The sequence below is a fragment of the Polyergus mexicanus genome, unplaced genomic scaffold (assembly GCF_030449975.1).
Source record: "Polyergus mexicanus isolate NDT 795.1 unplaced genomic scaffold, iyPolMexi1.0 SCAF_1, whole genome shotgun sequence".
In the NCBI taxonomy this organism is placed as follows: Eukaryota; Metazoa; Arthropoda; class Insecta; order Hymenoptera; family Formicidae; genus Polyergus; species Polyergus mexicanus.
The window spans coordinates 9,210,381-9,224,961 of record NW_027223321.1 but is presented as its reverse complement, the minus strand read 5'-3'; the positions used below and the strand labels follow the sequence as shown (position 1 = coordinate 9,224,961).

Below are 14,581 nucleotides of genomic sequence, written 5' to 3'. Positions count from 1 at the left end.
TCCATTTCAGATGGATGTCGTACAAACAGAATTTAGTTGAAGATGTTATTAAACGACGTGGTCGCTATCGTAGTAGCACAACGATACACGACGTGCCGTATTCTATCAGAATTATAGATGAGATAGATCCAAAAATATAATTACTTATTTCGCGATTTTTATCGAATCAATATTACTTTAAATTACACAAACGTATTGTGTATTTATTAAAACAGGTTGATAAAATATCAGAACTAAAAATAAGGAAAATAGAATTATATAATTATAATAAATAAAATTAATTAATATAACATAACATAAATTAATAATACGAGCTAATAAGAGCCAGTCACACAATAATAAGCAAAAGTAAAAAACAACGGATTGAAGATTTCAAGAGTTATTTTTATTTTATGTTGTTTCACTTATGCATATGTAATATATTTTACGCTTATTTTTTATTATTTATATTAATAATTTTACTGAAGCCGACTGAAACGTTTAAAATAAAAATAACTCTTTTGAATTTTTTAATGCGTTTTTTTTTGCTTTTACTTGTTATCATGCGATTGGCCTTATTAGTCCGTATTATTAATTTATGTTAATAAATATACACATACGTATATCAGTATGCCCAAATAATATTTGTCACTTAGATATGATCATTATTTAATTCTTTTTTACAGAAATGAAACACGAAAGTATTATACATTTAATGTATATTTGACGCTTGTACAAAAATTTGTTTTTAACTTTAATATGGCTGATTTCTAAGAATAATTTTCTAAATTTTTAAAATAATTAAATATTCTATATCAATACATAGTGTTTTATATATAATGTTTACAAAGCAAATATTATAAGTATTAAGTACAAATTGATGAGATATTTTTATTTGTACCTTACGTTATAAAATAGATATATAATCTAATATCTATTATTACGCAAATTTTTTTAAATTTTTTACAGAGAGTTTTGCGAAAAACTTATACAAAAATATAAAGTCCCGCGTGAATTATTATCTTTGCGATAAAATGGAAACATAAAAAATTTAAATGTTGATATTTTGAATAAATCGCAATAGGAATAAAACATTTCAATAATGAAATAAAAATTTGCAAAACATTTTCTTACTATATATTATATCTTGTTTAAGTATTCTATCATTGTACTTTGTATATATATACGAGAAAGAAATTTATGTGACAATATTACAATATTATTTAATATTCTAAAATATTAACTAATTAGATATTTAAATTCCAAAGTCTTACAATTAGTAGATAACAAATAGAGACGCACAACAATCTGATTATTTTATGATACATTTTTTGTATTAGCAAATAAATCATACGCAATAATAATACACAGATGCATAATTTGCCGAGAGTATATTAATCGTTTATAGTTTGATAAATATTTCGAATTGTTTATATATATATATATATATATATATATATATATATATATATATTCCAGATAGAAAGCACCATAAAATATTCGAAAATATTAATTCTTAAGATCAGGAAGTGCATTTATTGATAAAATATAATTTCTTTGTAAAACTTTATTCCCGCGAGGAAATATGTAAACCAGTTTGCAAACAAATCTATATCAAATCGCGTTGAAAATGAATAAATAAGAGAATTAAAATCTTTGCATATATTCATAAGAAATAATTTTTTTATTTCTATTCACTGACGCTATTAATCACATTTCTCGCTATTAATTCACTGATGCTATTAATCGCCATGGCACATTGATTGAGAGATGTTCCACAAAATACTAAATTAGATGTTATTTGATATTATTAGATACTATGTTCCATGCACAGACTTCTACATAGACGTATTCTACGTATATAGAAATCTGTGGTTCCACGATAATATCAAGATATACAATTATAACTATAATAATAGAAAAAGTCAGTCCAATACAAAATTACAAATAAATCACTAAGTAAGTCACATTGAATTCTGTCTTTAAAACGGTTCAATAGTCACAAAAACACACGACTGAAATCATTATAAGCGAGCTAAGCTCTCTGATCCATCTCGCGGGTATTTATCATCACGTAGCTAGGATTGCTGTAACCGTCTGGCATACCCAGTCTTAGATCGCTCTTCTGTTTTGGCATATTCACGTAATTATCCTGAGTACTAATGATGGACGGCGCGTAGTCCTTCTTCGAGTCCACATCCGTTCGCTCAGCCGTGTCATTTTCATCCACATCGTTCAGGTCGATCAGATGAAGATTTCGCGGCGCATTGCAGTAACCGGAATCTCGATCGATCGGTCTCTCAGCCATCTGGTTTTTCATCGCTTGTCTCTGTCGCGCAAATTCTGCTCTTCGCTCCTGTACGTTAATCGGCTTCAGGTAGGGGTCCTCCTCTTGTTTTAACATGGGTGACAATTCGATCGCATCCTCCGAGTCCGATGCTGGCGACGGGAACTCGAAATGCGGACGATCCTCATTTGGCCTAGGACTAAATATCTCGGACTCGTTTGTCTGACAGCCGGGACTCATACATAAGTACGTCGAATCCGGCGCGCCCTCCGAGAACGGTGAGTTCGCGTAATTATGTCCCGGTGACGATAAAGCCCCATGATCCGGCGCAGACATCATTGTCAAGTAATCATTCTTGCCACTTTCTAGAATCATCGTGTTTAAATCCATATATGGAGTATTCAGACTAATATAGTGCTGGAACAGAAATAGATAATACTTTCGTTATGCGCTATACTTTGCTGGAAACGTAACAATTATTCACAGAAATTTCAGATATATATGTACAATATATATATAATGTTTCAGATAGTATTTATTTTTCTAAGCAGGATTATCTCAAATCTAATGCGATTGAATTATTAATTATATCTTTAATTTAAATATCATCTTTTTTTATTATTATTAGAGATATTATATTGATCTTGGAAAATTGATTTATATATTATATCTCTCGTATCACGGCACAATAACCTAATTAGATAAAAAATAACTCACCGATCTCACGCTTTCCTCCAATAAATTACCAATGTTCTCCGCGAGGTCTGTAAAACTTGGGCGTAGCGTGGGTTTAGCTTTCCAACATTGTGACATTATATCATATATTTCGCGAATGGCATAATCTGGCTGCTCCATTCTGTAGCCTTCGATCAATTTTTGATACAATTTCTCGGCCTCCATGCCGGGATACGGCGTCTCAGCCAGGGTAAAGAATTCCCAAAGAACTATTCCGAATGACCATATATCACTTTGCGTCGAAAAAATTCGATCTCTAATTGATTCGATTGCCATCCATTTTATAGGCAACGGACCATCGCCTTTCTTTTTATAATTATCATCTTTGTACATAGTCTTTGCTAGGCCAAAATCACAAATCTTTACTATATTGTTCTCGCAAAGCAAGATATTTCTGGCGGCAAGGTCGCCGTGCAATACCTAATAACAAACATTAATGTAAAAGCCTTGAAAAACTATAAATTCTCAAATATTCGAATATAGCTTAAACAAATAAATTTTTTTTAGATATTTAATATTGCAAACTTTCATAAAAATTCTGGTTACATTATTTTAAATTACATAACTCTTTTACATATATATATATATATTAATATATTTATATTTATTATGCTAGTTAAATATTTTACCCTTCTTTGACTGAGATATTCCATTCCACGTGCTACTTGAAAGGCATACGATAAAAGATCTTGAGTGCAAATCGGTGTGAGATTTTGGTCTTTGTAATCACCGCGATAATTTGTCCTCCATCCTTGAGATGAATTATTGCTGAGAACGCAGCCGTCTGGCGAGAAGTTGATTTCTTGGGTGTCCTGGCCCGTCCCTGGATAATAGTGCACCACCGTATCGGTGCCTGAATTCGCACTAAGACTGCGAGAGAAGGATAATGCTGCATATTTTATCCTGTCGTATGGAAAGAAGAAAAAAGGAAGAACTCCGTTAAACCGCAGCCCCTTGCATGCATCAGTGCATGTGTATGTGCGTGCATTACTTAACATCCAGAATACATTCATAGGCAGAATGCGATTATTCAAGTTAGAGCTTTTGAGATTTTACGTAGAATAAGCTAATACACGAAATTCTCTGTAGTATTAGTATAGAAATTCATTGAAAACATATTTAATTGGAAATAAAGAAATATAATTATTTTTTTAGTTTTTGATATTGATTAGTATTCTCTAGAAGATTGTTTAAAACATAGAGAAAGAATATATGCTTTTAATTAACTTGCATTACATTTTAGGAAAGCAGTTTAAATAATTGGTGAAATACAGAGTTTAAAATACGTCTAAAATATTTTTTGAATGTGTTATATTATGTGTGTCACTTATTAACAAAATAGAAGACAAATACATTGACAAACTAATGATAACATAAAATGTTTATAAAATATAATTCATAAACAAACCTGTTATTACTACTGACACTGTCAGTTCTCGTCAGCATATCCATACCGATAGTAAGATCGAGTTTTCCAGTGTTGGGATCGATTTGATTAATAAAATTGTTTCTATGTCTTAAAAGATAATTATGCAAATTTCCGAAACGACAATATTCGACAATCACCAACAATTCGCCTATTGTAACATAAAGATTTTAATCCTTAGTGCATTTTGAATAACTATGTAATTTTACATCTGTGTTTAACATTAAGAACAGATGTTTAAAGACAATGCGAGTTAAACAACGTTTTTAATCATTATTTTAACACAAATTTTTGCGGATTATTTCAGCAATACGTACGTTTCGAAATATTTTTAGTGCATGCACCAAGAAGATTGACGACATTTAAATGCTTGCCAAGGTGCACCATGATCTTTAATTCACTGGCAAGCGCACGTACATAAGTCGGCTCGGTAGTTCGACGTACCATTTTCACGGCGACAGTCGTGACAGTTTCATTTTCGCATATTCCTTGCGCTTCTGCTTTCATTACAACTCCAAAAGCACCACTGCCCAATTGTTTTCCTGAAAGATAATTAGTTAGAATATTTCTATCGCATTAAACTGGATATTTATTTCATTAAATTTAAATTAGATTACGTAAGGCAGTTTGCGCTTACCGAGCTTCAATCGTTCTCTTGGAAATTCCCATTTTTTATCATAAGGAAGAAGCTCTGCTTGATCGTCAACCGTCAAATCTGGATTTAGACATTCTAGAGCACCTTCTTCAAAGTGCATGAGACCTGCTTCCATCAATTCTTTTCTCATTTTCTATAAAATGATATAATTTTTATTTCATTAGATAATACTATTTTTTCCATAAGATTTTGTCGCAATATAATATTAAATTATATTTTATGTATAATTTTTGTATTGAATTATATAAAAAAAATACATAGATGACAATTTACCTTTTCACGACGAACCTTAATCGTAAAGAAGATCGCTAAAATCACTAAGATGATACCTAAAATAGCTATTGAAGCAGCTAATATTACGTCAAGTTTTTCCCCTGCAAAAATTTTTTGATTTTCAATCTGTGTGCTTATTAATATTACATGTAGTATAATTTTCTAGATATCATTTTCTTACATTTTGCATTTTTTACGATTATCTGCTGATAAGTTTCATTGATGCCTAATCGATTCATAGCTTGGCACGAATACTTTCCGCTGTCATGTTGCTTAAAATATTTAATATTAAGCTCCTGATAATTAAATTTAAATAAATATTGATCATTTTCTTTTAGCAGTACATCGTCCTGCAAATCAAAAAATAAAATGTAGGACACATTGCATTTAGTTCCACCAAACCATAAATGCACGATATGTACCTTGTACCATGCAATTATTGGCTTAGGCATCCCATCAGCAAAACATTGCAAAATCATCGTTTTATGGCCTTCGGCGATTACATCGATATTTTTTACTGTAGTCTTATTCATATTAGTTTTGATAAAAAACGGCGGTACTGGATCTATACAGCATTACGAATATATAAAAAAAGTTAAATTACAATACGATTTTCTATAGAGATTGATTTTAGTTAAGTATGGTAAACGTATTCTTTATAGTAAACAAATTATAATGGGCTTTGCACGCAATAATTTTATATCTGTAATATATATTTTTTTTTTATTTATTGTATTTTAATATTCTTGATATTTTAAGGCAAAATATTTGTGTGATAATCGTTTTTTCATATTCATTATATTATATAATGACTACAATTCAATTTTTAAGATACTTTTTTAAATATTAGATATAAGAGAAATATCGATTATATTGTAATTACCGTGGGCAATTAATTTGTAGATTGCATAATCAGAAAGAGTTGTATCTAAGACGTCGTGATTCAATTCATTTGTGCATTTGCCATTGCAAATATAATCCTGAGCATCTGATTCTTGGACATAATGAATCTTTAAAATTGATCGATACGTGAACGGGGTTTTATGTCGTATAATCTGTACTCTTTCTGTTTCTATAACTGGTGTTTCATGTGTGTCGTTTTCCAATCTTGTCCATGTTAGCTCATCTGTATAATTATAAATAGAAGCGGCACATATCAGTTCAACATTATCGCCTTTTGTTACCAATTCCTTTGGTCCGATAATACCAAAAGCACCTACTCCATCTGCAAAATTTAAGAAGTGGAAAATATTAATATTATTGATTTATAATATATCGTGACACACATTTGAAAGCATTTTAATTTTGATCAAAACTTTTTTTCATAAATTATAACTTTTTAATTTATGTATTTTTTACATTAGATAGGATAATAATTGCGCAATAACAGATTTTATAAGCGTATTTAACAGTAAATAAAAATAATATAATATTTTGCAAATTTACAATGACGAGATATTGGAAACTAAATATATTTTATACAATAATGTAAATCACAATTTTATACTTATAGAATAGGGAGGTAGAAACGCGCGCGCGCGCGATGCCCTCTCTGTTATATTCAAAATTTAATATTATAATTGATATGTATATACATATATTTATATTGTATATTAATTGGAATAGCAATATGATTATATAAGTTTTAACAGCTAGACAGAGTAAAATATCTCCTTACCGGATACAAAAATGTTCTCCGTCACGGCATCACAATCGAGGGAATTACAAGCCTTACATGTTACTTTCCCCGATAATTCGATAGTCATTCTTGCTCTCGATTCGAATCCGTAGCTGGAGCTGTAAACGCTTTGCATTACATCCTGTAAAATCCACAGAAGTTTCTCGTTACAGTATAGATACAGATATTTATGTAAAATCAGATTTTAATAAGATTGCACTTACCGTCATTTTCACAATCGTTGAATTTTCAAGTGACGGATAATTAGGACATCTCAAAAAATTCCACGTTATGTTTGACGGAGGATGAGATAGTACTTCGCAGCGGAATTCCGCAGTTTCATTAGGTGCATAATAAGAATCAATCTCTGTTAATATGGCAACCGGCTTGGCTGAAATTAACAATAAATAAATATACTGTAGTCGTTTTTATATAATATTAGAGAATTATCTCAATACCTATGATATTGAGCGTAAAATTAAGCTTTTGTATCATGTGATCATTTTTAGCTTCAAGAATATAATCTCCTGTATCTGTTATTTCTAAATTGTTTATTTTTAAAATGGTAGCTGTTGTACTTGTGTTCACGGAATACTTTGGACTCTCTGTAATTTCCTGACCATTTGGTTTAAACCTGTAATAAAAAAAAAAAATATATATATATGTTTAAACGTGTTTAAAAATTTTTGTTGGCATTAATTTATTATTCATTGGCATAATACATATATTTGCGTATAATATATATTAATATTAAAATGTAACTTTAAATTTGAATCGTATATATTGTAAAAGAGAAAGAGGTAGAGAAAGAGAGAGAGAGCGAGAAGGAGAGACAGCAAAATTACCATTGTAAATGCGGTTTTGGATATCCATCAACATAAACGACCCATTGCACTTTTCCGCCTTTTTCACCTTGATAATATCTCTCAATATGTTGAGACGTAAGATTAATATACTTTATTTGGGGATCTGAAATTAAAAATATATTAAACGTAAAAAAAATAATACTTGTACTAATACGAGGCTTTTTCCTTGAAAGAAATTTACGTTACATGCATATGGTTATATTCTATACAGACGTGTGGTTTTCTCATAAATAACCAAGCGCATTCTTTAATCGTATCTAAATTAATGATAAACTGACCGTGTATCGTAATATTTTTCGTTGTCTTCTTTATGTCATGAATCGATCTAATGACGCACTCGTACTCTCCTGCGTCCTCGTCTGTTACGTTAAATACCGTCAACTGACACGTAACTAAGAGATAATTGCCGTCGAGCTGTTTCCTAAACTGTTGAGCGCTTACTCTGCTGTTGCTCTGCAATTACAAAAAAAAAAAAAATTACATATATGAATGATGAATATTATAATGAAAAAAATCTAGGAATAGAAACAGAAAACTTTGATTGTTCGTACGTCGTTAAAATATGCATGTCTAATCCTTAACAAGATACGTCAATATAGCTCTCATTAGTGCGAAAAATCGATATAATTAGAATTTTTTTTTTCTGTTTTGAAGATTTTTAAAAACACTAACAATAAGTATTTTTGTTCACACATCACTAGTTAATTAAAGCGCGTTTTTATTTGGAATGTATTTTTGTTTTCACTATACGAAACTAAAATAAGCTAATATTCACCTCTTGCGGCGTGCTCCAATTAAATACATATCGCACGGACGCATCAACCTCAACGGTGCAATTCACGTATAGATCTTGTCCGCGTGTGACATGGCGCAAAGTGTCGTCGTGAATTTTCGGTTCGGGCAGAGTTTGTTTTACTGTCAAAACAATTTGATTATTCTTATTAATGTTTTACCAAGAAATTTCGGTAATTATGGCTGATACATCTTATATATATATATTATATGTTGCGAAATTAACATCCCGAGTTGACCACACTTACGATGCACAGACAAGACGTAATTGACCTCGTGCTCTTCGCCGTCCTTCTCTATCGAGCACTTGTACCAGTCACTGTCTTTTACTGTGAGGTTCCTAATCGTGAAACCAATTCTAGGATCAAATGATGCCTTTTTCTCCAACTCGTCTTCCTGTGTATTTAATTAAACGCGTTGAATTGTTAGAAAAGTGTCTAATGATAAATATAACGATCTGATAAAATTAATACAATTATTTTTATTGCGATATAACGAAGGATTCGAGACAATAACGTGTTAAGCGTCTTTTTAATATTTTTCGCATAGCATTTTTCAACTTATTTCTATATAAATTTCTTATTCTAAAAAATGTATTTTGAAGTCTTAATCGTATTTGCAAATAATATAAATAAATTAATGGTCCTATGCAACTTTCTTCATAGACACGTCGCCGCATATTATACAAATCTATAAGAGACTATATCTTTTTTTTAGATTGCGAATTATCTTCTACTAATTTTGTCAATACTCACATTATTGTTGGATAAGATAGGTACTAGATCCGGTGATGTAGGTCTGCAAGGTATTACAATACTACCACCAGCAACTGCATTCAGATGAGCAAAGGTATCCGCTTCAACGAATAAATTCGTACTAGCTATAACAAGTTTAACGCAATTATTTTACGCAAAATGTACGAATATAGTACAAGCGAGATATAAACATAAATATTTTTCATTGATTCGCAAAAACAGAATATATAATTTTGTCTTACATTTTATGTAAACGTATAGCCAATTCACCTCGGAATTATCAACGAAATTTGAAACAATATCAAAATTATAATCGGCACAACCGTACCAGCCTGTATCGCCAAAAATGGTTTTTGGCCGTTGAAATATATATTTGTAAACGCCATTTTCCTCATCCTCGCTTATTCTCGGCGTTGAAGTGTTAAACTGTCATAATAATAATGTAAAGTTTATTATATAAATGCGTTTACGATATAAAAAAAATTAATTCAACTTAAAAAGTAATTTCTACAGGTATCATATAAATAAACATTTTTATATGGCAACTTTCATTAGATATGCTTTTTGTAACTAACTGATAGGAAATGAGTCTTATAAAAAAATTAGATTAATTATTAAAGTTTGAATTGTTTGATTTTTTTTATTTGAATTGTTTGTCCAATTTTTTTATAGAGAAATGAAGTACATTTTAATATCTGAAATATAATGTAAAATACTCCGAAAAATCAAGCTACAAACAAAACAAAACAAAAAAAAAAAAATCGAAACCTATCCTAATAAACTTTATAATATGCATACTGCTTCTATAAAGACGTCAGGATAAACAAATTTAACTGGTGTTGAGCCTGTGCATGTAATCTCTAAAGATTCCCCTTCGTTTAACACAATTTCTTCTTTGCTTGGCGAAATAATTGGTTTGCTATTTTCCGATGCTGAAAAACACAAAATTATTCGTGTAGTTCAAATTATAATTTAAATTAATTAGAATTTATTCTAGAGATAATTTTTCTTATAATTATATGACATAATGATATATTTTTTGATTCTAACTGTATATCAATTCTTTTAATCGTTCATCGATATTTTTATATTGCTATTTATCTCGCGATAATGAGAAACATTTATATTGTAATAATTGTTACTGAATGTTTGCGCATAAGTGAGAATATGATTAAGAATATTTCGAGAGAAGTGTCGTCGCGTTAGCCGCAATGTCCTGCGGATGATTGGCTTTATCTGGCCCTCCTCGTTACTCTTCTGCACAAAAGAACGCACGTGCCGTTTCAGTCTGTTTCTGCGCAAATGCGACTCGTGACTAGGAAGGAAGTCCTTTTTTCCTCTCCCGATAACGTGCTTATATTATCAGCCAGTATACTTGTGTAGAAGTCATAGGAAACACAAGACTGAGCAACTGAGATTTACAAATAAATGAATTGTTTCTAACTATATCATAATTTACAATAGGAAGGATTGCATATGATGCAAATTTATGACGGGAAGTTTACAAACGTATTTGCGCGTAATCATTGCATTATCATGTATGTAAATATGATAAGGTTAAAACGTATTACATTTATATGCTGAATTGCATAAAAATAATGCTAATACATAACACAGAATATCTTTGTATTATTTGAAAAACTACATATCAAAAGATAGTATCGTATTTAAAGTATTGAAGGTGTTGCGAGATGATAGAAAATAAAATAAAAATTAATAGAAATTTATTGATCTTAAAAGAATTTGATTTAATAAATAAAATTTTAAGAGAGTGTCAAAATAAAGAGATTACAAAATATCTTATTCTTTATATATCTTATTTCAAAAGGCTTGTTAATGAAATTAATTGAAAGCTTTAAAATATTTTGTATTTAAAAAAATGTAGAAATGTTTTTCTACATTTTTTTCCTATGTTATATATTTTGTATTACTTTACATATATTTGTATTAAATAATATTTAATTAATTAAAAGGACAATTCTTTGTACATCTATCTAGATATGAGATGGAGGAAAGATTTGTTATTGCGTATACTTGTATAGTGCAATATTTTATCCAAGGCAAACTACAACAGAATAAACTATTTAGATGTTTGTATTTAAAAAAAAAAAATTTTTTTTGAATGTAAAAATTTAAATTTAATAATGATAATCTCTTTCTTTTCTTTCTCTCTTTTCTCTCAAAATTTTTATTTAACGTAATATTTAGTATAGGAATGTCAATTTTTACAAACTGTAGTGAAGGTGAACTACTTTTTGAAGAAAATATTTAAGTTTATTTAAAATATTTCAAAACAAAAATTATATTCCAAAGTAGAAAAAGATATTAAATTTTAGTTTTTATAATTCTCACAATTTTTACATTTACAAAGGAAGAGTAAAATGAAATGATTGCAATGTGACGGTGTTATAGTATCGATAATATGCATTTTTTTTTTTCTGAGTTATGCTGTCATCGAACAAAATATTGCGAATGAACTGACTAATGCAATCAAGCATGACTCGTTTTATATAGTCAATATCATCGACGCCTCTCTTTTGTACGATCTAAACATTGCAGGAATAATTCTCTTTTCGCCGTCTATCGTGATTTTCATAGTAACAATGTAGCATCTTTATTGCAGCATTTTTATTTTTTGATTGATTATATTATATTAAACAACCTATAAAATTATCGCCATTTATTAAAACACCAACGTATGAGATCAAATTCAATGAAATTTCATGATTGATATACCGCTGAGAGATGATTGACTCAGAAATACTAATAATAAATACTAACATATATCTTTATTCGATGCAGAACATTAACTATATGATTATCCTATATTGCGAATATTATACACAACAGTTTGACAATAGTTGCGCCAATTGATTGTTAGTATGTAAATGTTATTGCACATTTTATTTAAATAATTAATTAATACTTGTATAATAAAAGTTTGATTTTATTGACTTGTTTCTGTATAATACATAACATAGTATTAAAAGCTTATCATTTTCCAAAATTTTCTTTGCCTAATATAATAGTATCGTTAATGATAAAATGAATTAATGAGTTTAGCTACAGGTGAGATCCATCGTTCTTTGGGCATGATTCATTCAGGCATTCGTTTCATCCATGCTTCACAATATCCATCTATTTTATATGATAAGAATGTTTTACAAGATTATTTATAAAAAGCTCTGTTAAACATTTTTGCCATGTTCAGATGTAACATTTGCAACAAAAGTTTTAAGCAAATACAATTGACAGTTTATGATAATCTTTATACACATTGCTATTTTATGACTATAATTTCAAGAAAGCAGTCACGAAATTTCAGATTAAGTACTTTAATATTTATATAACTGTTTTCTTTATAGTTAGAAAATGCTTTTTAAATTAGATATTTTTGCAAGATTTGTCAGAATGAGAAACGTTTACAATTTATTTCACTTAACATTTTCTTAAATATACACAGACAAACTAAAATATTAATCGAGGTTTGATGCACGTGCACATGCGTTTCTTTCCAAATGATTTAAAGAATTACTCGAGACGCTATATTGCAGGCAACGAATTGCTGAATAGCAATGAAAAAGTTTCAACATCGTATATTCTTCCAGTAAAATCTGACCGCGACACCAATAAACGTGACTCAATGACAACCACGTGACCACTTTATACTTGTCACAAATACACGTGAAAAACATACACCTACACGCACACACGTGTATGACAGATACGTCGTGCGCGGGCAGGTACGCCAGATCGCGTTAATTACCTTTGCAGAGCGTGAGAACGACGAGTACTAAAACGCGGTATCGTACATAGTGCAGAAACATTTTCGTTTCTCTTATGCTTTACGGGTTCTCACATTTTTGCATAGCGGTATTGCTTAATGAACATTGTCGAATGCATGCGCGCGCGACAATAGGCCCCGGAGTCGCTCTTCGACGGCCCAACCGCTCTCTACTGCGTTCTACGGTCACTTTCACACTGAGTTTCTCGTTGTAGAAACGACTAAACGAGCAGGCCCCACCCGGCCGGTTTCCCGTTCGAGTACAACTTATCGGAGACGACGTCATCTCGTGACACCATCCGCTTTCCGATGCCAAGAGTTACCTACATTTAAGCTGATCTAATTTCTCACAGTCGTGTATCAGACCGATCGGCAATAGTCAAGTTTTTATCGCAAGTTACGCAACCGAAGAGCAGACATTAGAGCAGCTCCAATTCTGTAAAGATTCATTCGTATCGTATAGGCGAACCAGATATAATTACGTGGCAGTAAATCATTTTCGCACAAGACGGTAATATAAATTATTTTTGAGTATATTTAGGAATAAATATTTGTGATATATGTTTCTTTAAAATACGGTTATTATATAAAATATTACAAAGAACTTCCGGGGGGATGTTCTTCTAATGATAAATTTTTTAAAATTGAGACTTGATCTTTCTTGGGAAAACTATGAAAAGTGAAAATTGATCTTTATTGGAAGACTTTCCAATTTCTCGTTTTTGTAACTGACAAGGCCAACTGACTGCGAAATATAAAATCGAATGAGCCATAGTTCATTCAAAAGAGGGGGTAGAGGGTATGAAAAATGTAAATGGGTTTGAGTGCATGGGCCTTAGTTTTCGAGAAATTTGCATGTAAAGTTGGGCACTCGGTTAGCTATACAATAAGTACTATGGATAATTTTGATGAAGCGTGAAGCACGGTGGCTGTGTAGCCTAAGGCGCGCTCGTATTATTTTTCCATCTGTGGCGGAGAGTTCGAGACCTCGCAGTGCCAACTTTTTTTTTTTTTTTTTTTTTAGTGACGACTATATTTATTAATTTTAATTAATTTTTATTATTCTTTGTGGCAAAATACTAATAATTTGCAATATTCATTACATGTAATAAAAAATAATAAGAATTTTTGTACATTTATTTATGTTTATTTATTATAAAATTCGCAGTTCTTGCCATCTCCTTGTGAATCTAAAAGGAATTAAAGTAAAATTCTACATAAAATTAATTGGAGGATGTCATTTTTTGTTCGCCATTTGGTTCTTTAAACTTCAAAAGAAATTTACGAAAATTTTTTTTTCAATTGTTCATAATCTGGAAAGTATATCTTGTTATTTTTACTTAAAAATTTG

The 14,581-nt window shown here is 30.3% G+C and overlaps 2 protein-coding genes across 5 annotated transcripts in view; one reads left to right on the top strand and one right to left on the bottom strand.

Annotated features, from left to right (window-relative positions):
- LOC138933919 (uncharacterized) overlaps window positions 1-14,581 on the top strand; it is a 36,413-nt gene that overhangs the window by 4,426 nt on the left and 17,406 nt on the right. The window contains exon 11 of one of the 3 annotated variants that reach the window (XM_070297164.1): window positions 11-301. The exons of the other annotated variants lie outside the window; for them this stretch is intronic. Coding sequence (XP_070153265.1) covers window positions 11-140 — 130 coding nt within the window. The 3' untranslated portion in view covers window positions 141-301. Of the gene's footprint in view, window positions 1-10; window positions 302-14,581 lie in introns of those variants that run through there. 3 annotated transcript variants of the gene reach the window in all.
- Window positions 1,338-13,373, bottom strand: Pvr (PDGF- and VEGF-receptor related). 2 transcript variants are annotated; one of them, XM_070297129.1, is made up of 21 exons: window positions 13,213-13,373; window positions 10,245-10,378; window positions 9,689-9,872; window positions 9,447-9,571; window positions 8,940-9,087; window positions 8,675-8,814; window positions 8,178-8,352; window positions 7,879-8,002; window positions 7,492-7,667; window positions 7,258-7,424; window positions 7,034-7,175; window positions 6,239-6,580; window positions 5,778-5,920; window positions 5,537-5,705; window positions 5,356-5,456; window positions 5,065-5,215; window positions 4,745-4,969; window positions 4,410-4,578; window positions 3,631-3,871; window positions 2,984-3,421; window positions 1,338-2,683 (listed from the first exon to the last, which is right to left on the bottom strand). In XM_070297129.1, exons 1-21 carry the CDS (start codon window positions 13,271-13,273, stop codon window positions 2,015-2,017), a joined length of 4,224 nt encoding a protein of 1,407 aa, XP_070153230.1. In that variant the 5' UTR covers window positions 13,274-13,373; the 3' UTR covers window positions 1,338-2,014. The 2 variants fall into 2 exon arrangements, with proteins under 2 accessions (XP_070153230.1, XP_070153221.1); XM_070297120.1 differs by having other exon boundaries at window positions 1,339-2,683; window positions 3,631-3,904.